Source organism: Solanum stenotomum, chromosome 4 (assembly GCF_019186545.1).
Source record: "Solanum stenotomum isolate F172 chromosome 4, ASM1918654v1, whole genome shotgun sequence".
NCBI lineage: Eukaryota > Viridiplantae > Streptophyta > Magnoliopsida > Solanales > Solanaceae > Solanum > Solanum stenotomum.
Genome location: NC_064285.1, coordinates 43,348,413 through 43,363,861, shown reverse-complemented (window position 1 = coordinate 43,363,861; position 15,449 = coordinate 43,348,413). Strand labels below are relative to the sequence as shown.

General features: G+C 37.8%; 1 protein-coding gene across 7 annotated transcripts in view; it reads right to left on the bottom strand.

Moving 5' to 3' along the window:
* Positions 1-15,449, bottom strand: part of LOC125863085 (uncharacterized) — an 84,327-nt gene that overhangs the window by 54,201 nt on the left and 14,677 nt on the right. For 4 of the 7 annotated variants that reach the window (XR_007446096.1, XR_007446097.1, XR_007446098.1 and 1 more), the window contains exons 5-9: positions 11,415-11,513; positions 10,500-10,542; positions 7,600-7,671; positions 7,362-7,457; positions 6,955-7,200 (exon numbers count right to left, since the gene is read on the bottom strand). Coding sequence is in view for 2 of the 7 variants with exons in the window: in XM_049543235.1 (XP_049399192.1) it covers positions 6,955-7,200; positions 7,362-7,457; positions 7,600-7,671; positions 10,500-10,542; positions 11,415-11,513 (556 nt within the window). In the remaining 5 variants the exon portion in view is untranslated. Of the gene's footprint in view, positions 1-6,954; positions 7,201-7,361; positions 7,458-7,599; positions 7,672-10,499; positions 10,543-11,414; positions 11,514-15,449 lie in introns of those variants that run through there. The other 3 variants (XM_049543236.1, XR_007446100.1, XR_007446099.1) reach the window with 3 other exon arrangements.

Sequence of the window (15,449 nt, the reverse complement as noted above, 5' to 3'; positions counted from 1 at the left end):
ATACTTGTCTTTATCCTATAGTGCCACAGGGTCTAATTAGAAGGGCTAAAGCCAAGAAGATCAAACAAGCCATGACTGGAATAGTCAAGAAGTTCCTTGGACCATATATGGGCTCCAAGGAAACCATAAGAGTCCTGCTTGGTCAATTCGATTTGGGTTTGTGAGAGAAAAACACACATCACTTGTGGACTTGAGTTGAAGAATTGCGCCAAGTTCTATTTGTTAAACCGTAGGAACTTATAATACAAGAGATATGTTTGTCAAGAGTTAAGTATTCTTTATTAGAATATCTTGAGATCTTAGTTAGCTCTAGGAAGGTGAGCTGATTTTGAAAGGCCTTTGGGTTTCTTTTCTAGTACAAATAGTCTTCCAAAGGTGTAAAAAACCTTAACAATCATCATCATTATAAATAGATTGTTACTCTGTATAAGAGAGAACTATTTTCCTTGAGTTCTTCTTGGAACTTGCAATATCGAGGTGTGTTTCCTTATCGTGGGTCGTGTTCACTATTTGATAGAGCCCAATGCCCTTCTAAACCACTTTTCACCTTGATCACTTCCCTCCAAAAGGCTTGTTCCTCCATGTTAAATGTCCCCAACTACTTCAGGAGCAAACTCTTCTTCTCCTTGTTCCCTTGCCAGATAAAAAATTTTCCTTAAAACATCTATTCTCTTATGTACTGTAACGTGCATTGGAAATAAAGACAGCATATATGAAGGAAGTGCATCAAGAACACTATTGCCAAGCACCATCCTGCCTCCCAAAGAGAGATATTGATTTTTCCACCTTTCTAATATTTTCACATTTTTGCAGCACCTCATTTCATATCTCCGGAAATTTGCTCTTTGCTACCAGTGGCATACCCAGATACTTAGTAGGTTGGGTACTTCAGAGAACCCAAGTGTTGTTGTCATATATGCATTTAAGAAACTTCATTTACTAGAAGAGAGCTATTACGTGGAGACCAGATACAGCTTCAAAAACTGACAAAATGAGACTTGAATGCCTAGTTGTTCCACTTTAGCATCACAGAAAGCTAGAGTATCATCTATGTATAACAGACAACTGATTTTCCGCCATTCCCCTCTCCTCTTTGCAGCCTCCACACCTAGCGACCAACCCTTCTGTTTAGCTTTCCTCATCATGAAGGCCTTCCTTTGTTATTGTAAAGATATGGCACCTGGGCCTAACTCAACCCCAAAAGCTAGCTCCTGAGGGGAGGATTGCCCAAGTCCATATAAGGAGACCATCAGTCCATTCCCCAACCAATGTGGGACTTTTACCCACTCTAACATGGTGGATGTAATTGAATGGAAGATGTTGTCTTATTCCAGTAGGTGAAGAGTGAATAAATACAATACATAAGGTGCTAACTAAGGAAAGAAATAAAGAGTGATTCCTACAGATCTGCAGTGATCCCTATAAATCTGTTGCCTATACATAGCTATGTATATTACTAAGATTAAGTCTATATACATTCTATAAGACTCCCCCTCACGCTGGAGCATATATGTTGATCATGCCCAGCTTGTTAAAACGATAATCAACTCGAGTTCCATTCAACGCCTTTGTGAGCAAATCAGCTACTTGCTCTCGTCTTCACGTAGCCGGTGGAAATCAAATTTTCCTGAATCTTCTCACGAATAAAATGACAGTCAACCTCAATGTGTTTAGTTCTTTCATAATACACCGGATTTGAGGCAATATGCAGGGCAGCTTGATTATCACACCAAAGTTTTGTTGGTGTATGATATTCCAACCCAATTTCAGTTAGAAGATGATATATCCACATATTCTCACATGTAGACTGTGACATAGCTCTGTACTCAGATTCTGCACCGGATCGAGATACAACACTTTGCTTCTTACTCCTCCATGAAACTAGGTTCCCTCCAACAAAGACACAATAGCCTGTAGTCGATCTCCTGTCAATTTTGGATCCAGCATAGTCAGCATCTGCAAAACACTCAACACGAGTATGACCATGATTGCTATATAATATCCCAAGACCAGGGGCTCCTTTCAAGTAACATAAAATTTGTTCCAAAGTTGCCCAGTGTTTGATAGTAGGCAAGGGCATGAACTGGCTAACAACACTTACTACAAAAGCAATGTCTGGACGAGTCACAACAATGTAGTTTAACTTCCCAACTAACCTCTTGTATCTCTCAGGATCATCAAAAGGGTCGCCGTCATCTTTCATAAGCTGCACATTGGGAACCATTGGAGTACTGCAAGGTTTAGCTGCCAACTTTCCAGTGTCTACAAGAAGATCAAGAATATACTTTCTCTGAGACAAAAGAATTCCCTTCTTGTTTGTATTTACCTCTATACCCAAAAAGTATTTCAACTGGCCCAAGTCTTTCGTATGAAACCTAGTATGCAGGAAGGATTTGAGGGAAGAGATCCCCGCATAATCACTTCATGTGATGACAATGTCATCAACATACACAACCAGCAGGATAGTGCCACCTGTTGATTGTCGGTAGAAGACTGAGTGATCACATTTCCTCATTTTCATCCCAAACTCCAGGACTACCTCACTGAACTTCCCAAACCAAGCTCGGGGACTCTGTTTCAAGCCAAACAAGGACTTCTTCAAATAACAGACTGTCCCATACTCCCCTTGAGCAACAAAACCAAGTGGTTGCTCCATATATACTTCCTCTTGAAGATCACCATGAAGGAATGCATTTTTGATATCCAACTACTGTAAAGGCCAATTCTCAGACACAGCTAGAGAAATGAACAAGCGGACAGAATTAAGTTTCGCAACTGAAGAGAAAGTGTTTGAATAATCCACTCCATAAATTTGAGCATACCCACTTACATCCCACTGGTTTCTTCATGCTAGGTAAATCCACCAAATCCCACGTGTGATTTTCCTCTAAGGCATGTATTTCCTCAAGCATCGCATCATACCATCCAGGATGGTTCAAAGCTTCCTTCACTGTTTTGGGTATAGAGATGGAGTCTAAAGAAGCAACCAAGGACCTCGACATAGAGGATAAACGGTCATAGGAAACAAAATTAACAATGGGATATGTGGATTGACAAGTCCTTTTACCTTTGCGAAGAGCAATAGGGAGATCCAAATTCCCTAAAGGATCAAGTGAAGAAAGTTTTGATAACAGAGGAACCGGTGCAGAACATGTATCATCAATCTCTCGTCTTCTCGAATAAACTTGAACAATTGTTGGTCTTGCTAAAGCAGAAGTTGTAGGTCCAATAGTCAATTGGTGTTCAATAGGGGAACTAGGAGATTGAAGAACATTATTTGATTGTTCTGTCACAACACGAGTAACCTGATAGACTAACCACTCATCTTCCTCCTCTTGAGTTGTAGAAATGGGAGGTGCATAGAAGAATGGTGTAAGTCTCTGAAAATACCACATTATTTGACACCAAGTATTTACCAAGCTCAGTAGAATAACATCGATTACCCTTCTGAAGGCGTGAATAACCCAAGAAAACACACTTCAATACCTTGGGGTCCAACTTGGTAACAGATGGCCGAACATCTCGAACATAACACGTGCTTCCAAATACCTTAGGCTCCACCGGAAATAGTGACTTGTTTGGAAAAAGAACATTGTAAGGCACATTACCAACAAGAACAGTCGATGGCATGCGATTAATCAAAAAACAAGTTGTAAAGACTGCATCAGCCCAAAATTGTTTGGGAACCTTCATTTGGAACAAAAGTGCTCGAGCTGTCTCAAGTAGGTGCTTATTCTCTCTCAGCAACTCCATTTCGAGAGGGTGTATCAACACATGAAGTTTGATGGAGAATACCATGTTGTCTCATGTATGACTGAAACAATTCTGACATATATTCTTTAGCATTATCACTCCTTAGAATACGCACTGAAGTATTGAACTGAGTTTTGACTTCAGCACAAAAAGCACAAAAGTGAGTAAACACTTCAGATCGACTCTTCATAAAATAATCCAAGTCATTCGAGAGAAATCATCCACAAATGTGACAAAATACTTACGTCCGGTTTTGGAAACAACAGGACATGGTCCCCAAACATCTGAATGAACTAACTCAAAATTTGACTCTACCCACTTATTAACCCTTGGATTTGTTGAGCTACGATGGTGTTTGGCAAATTGACACGACTCACAATCTAGTGAAGGAATATTTTGAAACTGAGGACAAAGCTTCTTCAACATAGGTAAAGAAGGATGTCCTAATCGACAATGTGCCTCAAATGGAGACACGGCACAAGAGTAGGCAGCAAAAAGAGGCTCCCAATATTCATCAAGAATGTAGAGACTATCAGATACTTGTCCTTTACCAATAACTTTATTTGTCTTCAGATCACGAAACAAACAATGATCGGGAAAGAATGAGATATAACAGTTTAGGTCTATGGTAAGCTTACTTACAGATATCAAATTAAAGGCTAACTTTGGTAGACCTAATACAGATGACAAGGTAACAGTTCCAGATCCTATAGATCCTATAATATTACAGATTGAACCACCAGCAACCGTCAGAGGAGAGAGTGCTCCGTGTGATCGAAAGCTAGAATATATATTAGGATTACCTGTCATGTGATCTGTGGCACCTGAATCGATCACCCATTTATTTGAAGAGGATATAAGACATGTTTTTCCTGACTCAACAAGGGTAGTAACTGAATTAGATTCTTTTTGTAATTTTTGATATTGTGAGAATTTTGCGAACTCTTCCGCCGAAACCAAAGTTCTTTAATCCGAAGACATAGGAGCCACAATTTCAGTCATTCTCTCCAAATATTTTAGCAGCACAAGAACTCATCAACAGAAAATATAACCAGAAGCATATACGTATCCCACAAACACTGATGAACAAATTCTAAAAATGATTTTATCAACTAAGAAACCAATTGCCCACCCAAAATAAAGAATCTGAGTACTTTACCAGAAGACAAGAGCATGTAATGAACAATCAAATATCCAAATCCTGAACCGCAGCTTATGACCAAACAACAACAATTATCTGAACTGAAGTAGAAGCTAGAAGCCACAGAACCACAAATCACAAACCAGATTCAGTGTAGCAGAATAGAAATGAACCTGGAAGTGACAAACAAACTTTCCAGATCATATTTTAACACCAGTACAGACCTGAGAAGTGACGAACAGACTTTCCAGATCGTATTTTAACACCAGAACAGACCTGAGATTCGCCAGAAATACGTGTCGATGCCGTAAATTAAAACACAATCAATTCAGCCAGACACGCACCTTCACGTGCCGGCGCGTGATGAACAAAAGACTGTATGACCGGTGCGTGAGAGCCACTCGCTTCACAACCAGATGCCGGTGAAGACTGGTTTGGATGAAAAATATACTCCGCCTCCTTCTGTGGTGATGATAACACAGACTGACCACTTTAAATCAGTGGAATAGAAATCCAAACTTCTTCCGTAACACAGCCAAAACGACACGAGCCTATTGGCTCTGATACCAGGTAATTGAATGGAAGATGTTGTCTTATTCTTGTAGGTGAAGAGTGAATAAATACAATACATAAGGTGCTAAATAAGGAAAGAAATAAAGAGTGATTCCTACAGATCTGCAGTGATCCCCTATAAATCTATTGCCTGTATATAGCTATGTATATTACTAAGATTAAGTCTATATACATTCTATAACAGTTATAATTGTTTTATCAAACAAAAAAGAGAAAGAATCTCCCTGCCTCATCCCTCTGTGTGAAAGAAAAAATCTTTCAGGTGACCCATGGATCAAGATGGAGAATCTTACTGTGCTAATACAGAACTCATCTAGTTAACTCATTTCTCTCCAAAATGCACCTTTCAGAATGCTGATAAGAAAATTCCTATATGTCAATCAAGCTTGTGTAAAATCCCTGATAAGAGATACAGTATGTTGCATTTGAAACTCTTATCAAAATATTCCCTCCAATAAAATTTCCCATGATCTTGATAACATCTTCCTTAACTTAGGTTTGATCTCTGTAGTTTGTGACAGGTTAGTTCTTTGTTTCTTCCCAAACCAATAATTTAGTTTGTCTTCTCTTGTTTAGGCTAGGGTCTAAGTTTCATATACTTGGATATGTGTACAACTTCTACCCTTTATTGATTCCTTGTTCTAATTCTTTATTATAGTTCTTCAACTCCTGTTCTTGTGTTCTTGAACTGATTATACTCAATTTGGAGGTAATAGGTATCAACACTTGATCTTGTGTTTCTGCATCATTGATGACTAGACTAACCAAACAAAGATATGGAGCTAAGAAGTTTACTCGACCCGATTTGATGTTCTGAACATCTCTGCCAAAAGACTCTTACAAAAGACGATGCAGAAACAAATGACTGAGTTCCATTGTTTTTCCTATATATAATGCAACGAATCAAGGTCATGGATATATAACTTTTATTTCAACCACAGCCCGTAGTCGTACTAAGCCTTTCAAGTAGTTAGGACCAACCAAACTATTGCTCAGACTAACAAAAAATATTGCCGTACCTGTGTCGGATCCTCCAAAATTGCACTACTTTTGGATGATCCGACACGCATCCGTCGGTATTTTTGAAGAGTCCGAGAACAAAGGACCAAGTACATGCATAATGTTCAGAGGAAGCCTTTCATGTAAAAAGGATAGAGTAAATACATTAATTTAAGTGAAACTTTTATTTGACAAATAGAAGGTGTTGGACAGAAGCTTCTTGCAGGTTGAGAACAAACTGGGTATAGGATCAGAGTTTACAAGTGAAGATCTGGGGGTCCATATTAATCAGGCTGCCTGCATTAGAGCACTCATATTTTTTTGGCCTATTATCCTCTTGTTTACGCTGCACTTGTGGAAGTGTTTGGTCACTCTCAAATACAATACTGACAACTGTAGCAAGTGGGAACATCAAGCACATGAATGACTCTTTGTTCTTTCTATTACATTCATGAAAAAAAATCACTGGTGCAGAACTAGTTTATTACCTGCACTAGGTTACACTCAGTCCTCTTAGGAGAGCTTACATCACCCCTTACCCCAGCAGAGAAAATGTTGATGCCTCGTTTTGCATTGTCTGGCACATTTGCATCACATTTAAAGTCCCAATTGAGGATCTGAAGCATCAGACGCAATGCTGCTGTACAAACTTTAACTTCAGGAATGGCAGCCTCTGATTCAGCTATTTTATTGGAGACACTAACAGCAGCATCTTGTGCCCAGCAGTAAAACAACTGCACATTGGAAGTAGAAAAGAAAAACAAGGAACAAAGAACTCTTGTAAACCATATGAAACTAGTCAAAATTGAAGAAACTGCAAACTGAACTGAGGGGGCTGATGCAAGCTGTAACCAAGTCAGAGAAAAACATCAATGCATATGGTCTACTGACTAACCTTTAGATATTCTAACTCAAAAGAGACTCGGCATTGCTCATGAAACTCCCTAGGAAGAGCCATAGCAATTGAAGTAGATGGTGAAAATTCAGATACCTGAAAAAGATGCAGAACAAATTTAACAGAATTTTTTTTGTAATGAACACCGAATTTGATTCTACCACATAAAAGAGAGTAAATGTAAAATAGTAGTAACGGCTTTGATTGAAAGTTATAAGACATCGCATGTGTGATGTACCAAGGATTCCAGAAAGTTCAATCCAATGAACTGCACATCAAGACCATGGCCACCAACTATCGCCTGTCTCACCTGTAGTAAAACGAGAATAAAGATCCTATGCATCGAAAAATTATTTAGCACATTCAATTTGATAAAATTGTTACTCATTCTACTGTAGCATCAAAAGACACAACTGTGACTAAAAGCAGTTGTGATTAAGTAGGCATTTGGATAGATTTGGTTGAGATTTGAAAATAGTATTTGAAGTTAAGTTGGAAAGGGATATTTGGAAGTTGAGAGCGCAAAGATAATGGGGAGGAGGTACTATCCCTCTTCATGGTATAAGGCTATAGGCCTCGTTCTGGGAGATATTTCTTAATGTACTGGAAAATTCTTGTGCCACCGAATATGCTCTTGAGACAATGAGAAATGCAGCTCCATTCCAAAAACTTTCTTTCCACAGCATCTTCCTCCTAACTCTAAAACAAACCATGAGACCACTTCCTTGAAAGACATGTGCTCCAACTTCCCTAATTGTGCGGAGAAGTAGGAGTTTCCCCCTACGTAGACAAACATACAAGTCCTCATCACAATAAAAACTCATGCCAAATATCATATCTAATGTAAGTGTACTAATAGCTAAGCATATGCTCCAACCAGCTAGTTTTACCGATAGGAATCCTTTAATTCCATCATGATTTTTTCTTATTTTTTACCTGATTCACATTGATTCCGAAATATTTTCATGTATGAATGTACAATTTTGCATTTCTACAAAATTTCTCTTGATGATCGTTTTATACTAGAGGTCCAAGCAGTTGTGCCATGCGCGGTTCAGTGTGGTCGATTATTTCTAAGAAACTGTACCATAATATTTTTCGATTACTCTATGATGTATAACCAAAATTAGACTTTTTGAAACCATCCTAATCTCTTGGTTTCTCTTCGATTTTGGTGCGGTTCAGTTAATTTTTCTATTTTTTAAATGTCATTTAATGGCTATTGCAACCAATAAAATCTGATAGATTTAAATTCCTAAAAGTTACAATAACATAGAATAAGAATATTTTTGCGCTTGTAATACATCTTATAATGCCAATTGACAAAAGCAATATACTTATTATGTTTATCATATCACGTGATGCGTCATTCTTATTATGAATAGGCGTATGAAAATTTGTATTAGATTTAAAATGGAATCAGTAATTGGTTTTGTTGAACAATTAAGTTTGTGTACTTTAGCATGCTTTGTAATGTGGATATCCTGTTTTCTTGTACATGATCATTACTCTATCAAGGAAGTGTTTTATTATATGTAGCTGGCCATAGAGGTTTCAGAAACATCTATTTTCTTTTTTAAAAAAATAATAATCTACAATTGAATATACAAAGCAAATATTGTGGAAATCTCACATCAAAGTACAGTAGCCTACAACTAACGCCGATGGATTGAGTATGTCTTTTGTTGCTATGCTGAAACTTAATGTTTAGATAATCACTAAGAACAAACTAGTGCTGAGTACTTGAGTTGTTGTAGCAGTGACAATATGTTTTGAATTTTGGTATTGTAGTCCTTTTAAGCAAAGATTTATCCCAAGACCCAAGTTCAAGATACTTACTATTTTAAACTTAACCTGTAAAAAGTTATTTATTTATTTATATACATATATATATATATATTCGGTTCGGTTCAGAAATTTATTGGACTTCTTTATAAAATATAAAATCCACCTTAATTATTCGGTATGGTTTTAGATTTATATATCCTCAATTTTATTCAAGAAAACCAAAAATCGATTTGGTTCGATCGGTTCAACCAGCTTTTAAAAACCATTGACACCCCTAGGTCCAACATTTACTTTCATATAATAATTTTAGATTAATAATCACCTATAGAACTAGCATTATGCTCATTTTGTAAAACGTAGAGTTAGCCTTTTACTTTTTTAAGCTATCTTCTATTTTACTCCATTTCAAGAGAGTGATATGTGACCCCAAAGAAATCTGAGATTCTCTTTTTCTTGCAGAGAAATGTCGGGATCATTATAGTAATCACCCTTAAGATCCTATTCCCAATGTATGCCGCAGCTGCAATTGAGGCATAAGGCCCTCTTTGAACATGTCTTAAAAGCAAGAGGTCTATGTTAGCTGGAATGTTTGCTGAGATTGGAGCTTACAGATGTGTCCAGAGGAAATAAAACCCAACCAGGATTATGGAGCATTTCCTCATTTGCATAATTTCAGAGGAAAAGCTAATTATGATGAACATTTCCTCACATCACGCCCTTTAGAGGGAGATCCACTAAGAGAATAACAAAAGAGCTAGGATCTATGGAAAATCTCAGTACCTTAGGTCTAAAAGGTGAGAGGGGTCTGATATCCAGTCAAGCTCTCAGAGAGTTATCAGGCAGCTCAAGTTGGTCCAACAAGCTCATAAACTGTATTTGTACTGTCATTGAGACAGTACATATAACATGACAGCATCAACACACAACTGACAACTTATCCACTTGTCATCTCATGCTGAGGAGAAATCTGTAGCGGAAACAATGGATTGCTTTGTAATCATGCTTTATTATGTGGTGTTAGAGATGTCACCTTTACAATACATTGTGGATGTTTCAAGTGGAAAACAAGTTTCAAAGTTTAGGTGGAATTTGAATGGTATGATACGTCTGTCTTGTCTAGTTAATTCACTTTGAGAAAGTACATTACCTAATTGAATTATAAAACAAACATCATGAAACCATCTCGACTTCTCAGTTAAAGGAAGCAATCAGCAAAAAGTTCTACCTTTAACATATTACCAAAGAAAATAAGTCTTCAGACAGATGGATAATGCAAGGAAAGCATGTACTTGGACCAGAAATATCCACTAAATGCTGAAATTATAAACTTGAAAAAAGAATGTGACAGACCTCAAGGAAAAATGTCTCCTTCTGAGCTGCACTGAATTCTATCCTACACATGGGACACAAGAACCAGACATGAACGACTTTTAAGTACCTATTGCTTGCAAATTTATGATATCATGTACACGAAAGCTAAATTAAGGAACTGCTCATATCAAAGATAATACTTGTGTTGGCTAAGCACATGAATACTAACCAAAGGAAGTGATAATCATAGCATGCTAGAATTAAAAGATCAAAGATGCCATAAAAATAAACTTGTCATTTTGAAGATTGAAAAGTCCCTTGCACCCCTTAAATATAAAACATGGTTTCCTTGTATGTTTTTTAACTTATCTAGCACAGTCTCCAGGTTACAAAGATTACCCCAGTTATTTCCCTGGTAACGTATATTTTTTTAATTCTAAGCCAGAAATCACAACCACAAAAACATATTTATTTCCCTTGCAGAGGTATACCACTGTCATCCATACACATGTTATAACCAAAAAAATCCGTGAGGGCCAGTGGCGCCTGGTTAAAAACTCGGTGGATAATGGGCCCATCCCTCAACCTTCCTCCAATTAAATACCAGTCTTTTGACTGTGGCATGGTTCAAACCAGTGACGTGCACCTAACACACACATCACACGCTATGCTCTTACCACTAGACCATGTCTCAAGGGGAAATCTCCTTTTGTTTAATCACAAAACCTCGGTGTATCAAATATAATTAAATCACAAAAGTTACAGTATATCAAAAAAATTATAATGCATACATGTGTGTGTGTGTTCACAGATATGTGTATACAGAATTCAGCTAGTTTAACAGCATAAATATACTACTTTTGGAATCACATAACAAGTCGCGTTAGCAGTACATTATATGACCCGTGAATTATGATCTGCTTGACTACGAATTTCCAATATAGAGCCACTTACCAGCCTCTTTTTATCAACTGGGCAGCTACAGATGCAACTTTTGCTTGAACATAGCCCTCAGGTGAACTAGCATGTTGTGTAGCAGAGTGAAAACAAAAGCTGCAGTAAATGACTAAATTTTAGAAGAACACCAGAGTAGAAAGATGTATTGTATCATTTTTTCGGGGCAATTCTTGACAAGGGTGGGGGAGTTGTATATCTTACAGATTTGGCATTGATGAGAAAGCTGCAGTAAATGACTAAATTTTAGAAGAACACCAGAGCAGAAAGATGTATTGTATCATTTTTTCCCTTTTATTTTTGGGGAGGGGGGGCAATTCTTTACTACGGTGGGGGAGTTGTATATCTTACAGATTTGGCATTGATGAGAAAGATATATAGAAATAACAGAAAGCCTAAGCTACTTTTTTTGGAAGGTAACAGTTAATCTATATATTCACAGGTATACTACATCAAAAGTCTCCAGTCAGAAGTGTAGATCTTACATTTGATTTCCTATACTTTACTAGATTACAACCAGTCTATAGTTGTATAAATGTCTTCTGCTTGACCTATCACTACCTGTTTACACCGAAAATAATACAGAGCTAGAGAATTCAACTTAAATTTCTGAATGTTGCTCTGCTACTCCTCAAAACACCTCTGATTTCTCTCCATCCATACTATCCCCATCATATGCTGGCTGAGACAATCTTCCAGCTCTCATCCTTCTTAGCTGCATTGACAGCCCTATTCCAACACTTCTATACTTCTTTTATGCTTCCTGACTTCACCCATTTGATTTTCCTCATATTGATAAAAATCTGCCACAATTGATCGATCCGCTTGCAATGTAAAGAGAGATGGTTGATCGTTTCTACTTGTTCTTCAAAAAGAAACATCTAGAGCAAAGCTGGAAAACCTCTTTTGTTCAAGTTTTCATTAGTCAGTACTTCCTCCTTAGTCAATAGCCAAGAGAAATAATTTACCTTGTAAGGTACTTTGGTTCTCCGTGTCATCCTCCATGGCCACTCTATCTCTTGGATTCCAATGGAATTTAGATAATTTAGATATCTGTATGCAGAGTTAACAGTGACATTCCCTTTTTTTTTTTGAGAAGGTAACATTTTTTGTATAACTATATGCTGCATAAAAACTACAGCTGTCCATACTTACAAGGAAATATAGGAAGATGTACTAAGCTATAGCCTACTTACAGAGATCCTAGAACATCAATAAAAGATTCTATATCTTCCATATATTCATGTTTACACCAAAAATAGAAAAGGGCTAGGCACTTCATCTTCCGTTTCTGGATAGAGCTATGATTATCTTCAAAATGCCTTTGATTTCTCTCTTTCCAAACTGTCCACCAAATACAAGCAGGGATAATCTTCCATCTTTCTTTCTGTTCTGACAGAGTGCTATATTTGTTCCAGCACTCCAACACTTGAAGTGTATCTCTTGGCATCACCACGTGATCCCTTTTAAATTAAGGAAAATCCTCCAAAGTTGTCCAGTTAACTTCAGTGTAAACAAAGATGGTTGATTGTCTCTGATTCTTCTCTGCACATATAACATTTAGGGCATAAGTGGAAGCCCCTTTTCTTAAGTCCTTCATGAGATAGGACTGTTTTCCTGGCCATGAGCCAAATGAAACAAGCCACTTTGTGAGGAATTTTGACTTTCCAAATTAGTCTCCATGGCCAACAATTAATCTGGTTGTTAGAATGGTTAAATTCTTTGTAAGCTGACTTGACTGGAAAGCTCCCTTGTTTATCCACTTTCCATGCAAGATTGTCTTCCAAAGAGGAGGGGCCTTTGAATAGATTGAGAGTGTTGTAGAATTCTGCCAAGTTATCTATCTCCCAATCATTAAGGTGTCTTCTGAAGCTTAGATTCCAACCATGAGCATCCCACACTTCTCCTACCGTGGTATCTTGTAGTTGATTCAGGCTGAAGAAAACCGGGAAAAGTTGCTTTAGTGGACGTTGACCTAACCAGTTGTCTGACCAGAAAGATGTTCTCAAACCATTACCCACTTGATGATTGCACTTACTCATGAGTTGTGCCCCCAAATTTCTGATAGACCTCTATAGACCGACTACATAAGGTGTAGTGACTGACTTGGTTGTCCATTCCCCATCCATTTCATACTTTTGACTAATTACCTTTTTCAAGAGAGATTGTTCATTTGAGGCAAACCTCCATAACTATTTCATCAAAAGACTAGGGTTCTGAGTTATCAGGTACTTGATTTCCATACCACCATACTTTTTGCTGGTGATCACTGACTACCGTTTGACCAAATGTATCTTCCTGGTATCACAGTTGCCTTGCCAGAGGAAGTTTCTTCTGAGGGCATCTATCCTCAGACATAGCCATTGTTAACTCTGTCCAATTGATCTTTCTGTGTGCTATCTTGTCACATTGAAATCCCCACAAAACACCCAAGGACATGTGTAATTGCTCTTTAGATTGGTTAAATCCCTCGACAATTCCCTTCTGATAACTTCGTTCCAGTCAGCATAAATTGAACTTAGGAACCAACTTATGTTCATATTAATGCCTTCAAATCTGCATGTGATTCCTAGCCCAGAAGCCTCCACCAGTTCACCTTTCCACATTCTCCTGTCCCATAACACTGTTATACCCCCACTTCTCCCCACAGCCTCTTGATGTAATTCTCCCAGCCATCTGTTAAACCACAATTGTTTGATCAATTGTGTATCTACTCCTGCCAATTTTGTTTCCACTAGGACGTAAATATTTGCACCCTACTGTTGAAGAAGACTCCTAATTAATCTTCTTTTATTCTCGGTGTTTGCCCCCAAACATTCCATGTCACAACTTTAATCATTGACCACTTGAAGTTGTCATTCTCCCCTTGCTTCTTTTTGATAAAGGTAACATTTGTATATCAATCATCAGCTTTGAGCTGGTATCCAAAAATTTACATCATATCCTACCTCCACACTTGTGTGTCGGGCATAAACAAAAGATAAAGAAAAGAAATGAAGAAAAAGAAAACTATCCCTAGATCCTCCTTCATCTTTATAAGGACCCTAGAATGTCTACAATAGCCACAGGGTCATCTATATACTCTGAACTACACCAATAGCAAAAAGTGATAATGCAATTCATTTTAATCTTGTGCAGAGGGCTGCTGTTGTTATCAAAATTCCTAGAATTCCTTTCTTTCCATATGGTCCACCAAATAAAAGCTAGGACAATTTTCCATCTACTCTTGTCTGTGCTGCCACTTCCCTCCATATTCCAGCTTTCTAGAGCCTGTCCTGTTCTCCCTGGAACAGTCCAACTTATACCTCTGAAGCTAGTAAACAAATTCCTCAGTTGGCCAACCACTTTACAATGTAAGATCAGATGATTAATTGTCTCTGCAACCTGCTCACAAAAACAACATCTTGGGCACATTCGTATTCCCCTCTTCATAAGACTCTTGTGTAAGTACAACCTCTTTCACCACCAACCAAGTAAAAACTACCACTTTATATGGTATTTTAACCTTCCATATAAGCTTCCAAGGCAGAAAGTTAACTTGGGATCCCATCTGATTCATATTTCTATATGAAGAACTAACAGTGAATAAGCCTTTGTTATGACATTTCCATTTAATAGTGTCTTCTCCTTCCTTGAATCCTAAGAACTGATCAAGTGTTCCATAAAATTCAGTCAATCTTTCCACCTCCCGGTCTTGCATCAGTCTTCTGTAGGTAAGGTTCCATCCATGTTCAGATCAAACTTCATAAAGAGTCGACTCTTGTTGTTGGTTCAGGTGATGAATATCTGGGAACAAGCGTTTGAGGCTTCCATTCCCCAAACCAGTTATCTTCCCAAAACCTGACCTTCCTCCCATTGTTCACATTACATTCAGTCTACGCATAGAAGCCATGCCATAAGTTTCTAATTGATCTCCACAAACTGGTTCCATATGTGGATGTCACTTCCTTAGTCTTCCAGGGTCCTTCCTTCCCATATTTGGCCTGGATCACCCTACCCCACAAAGATTGTTCTTCTAAAGGAAATCTCCACAAC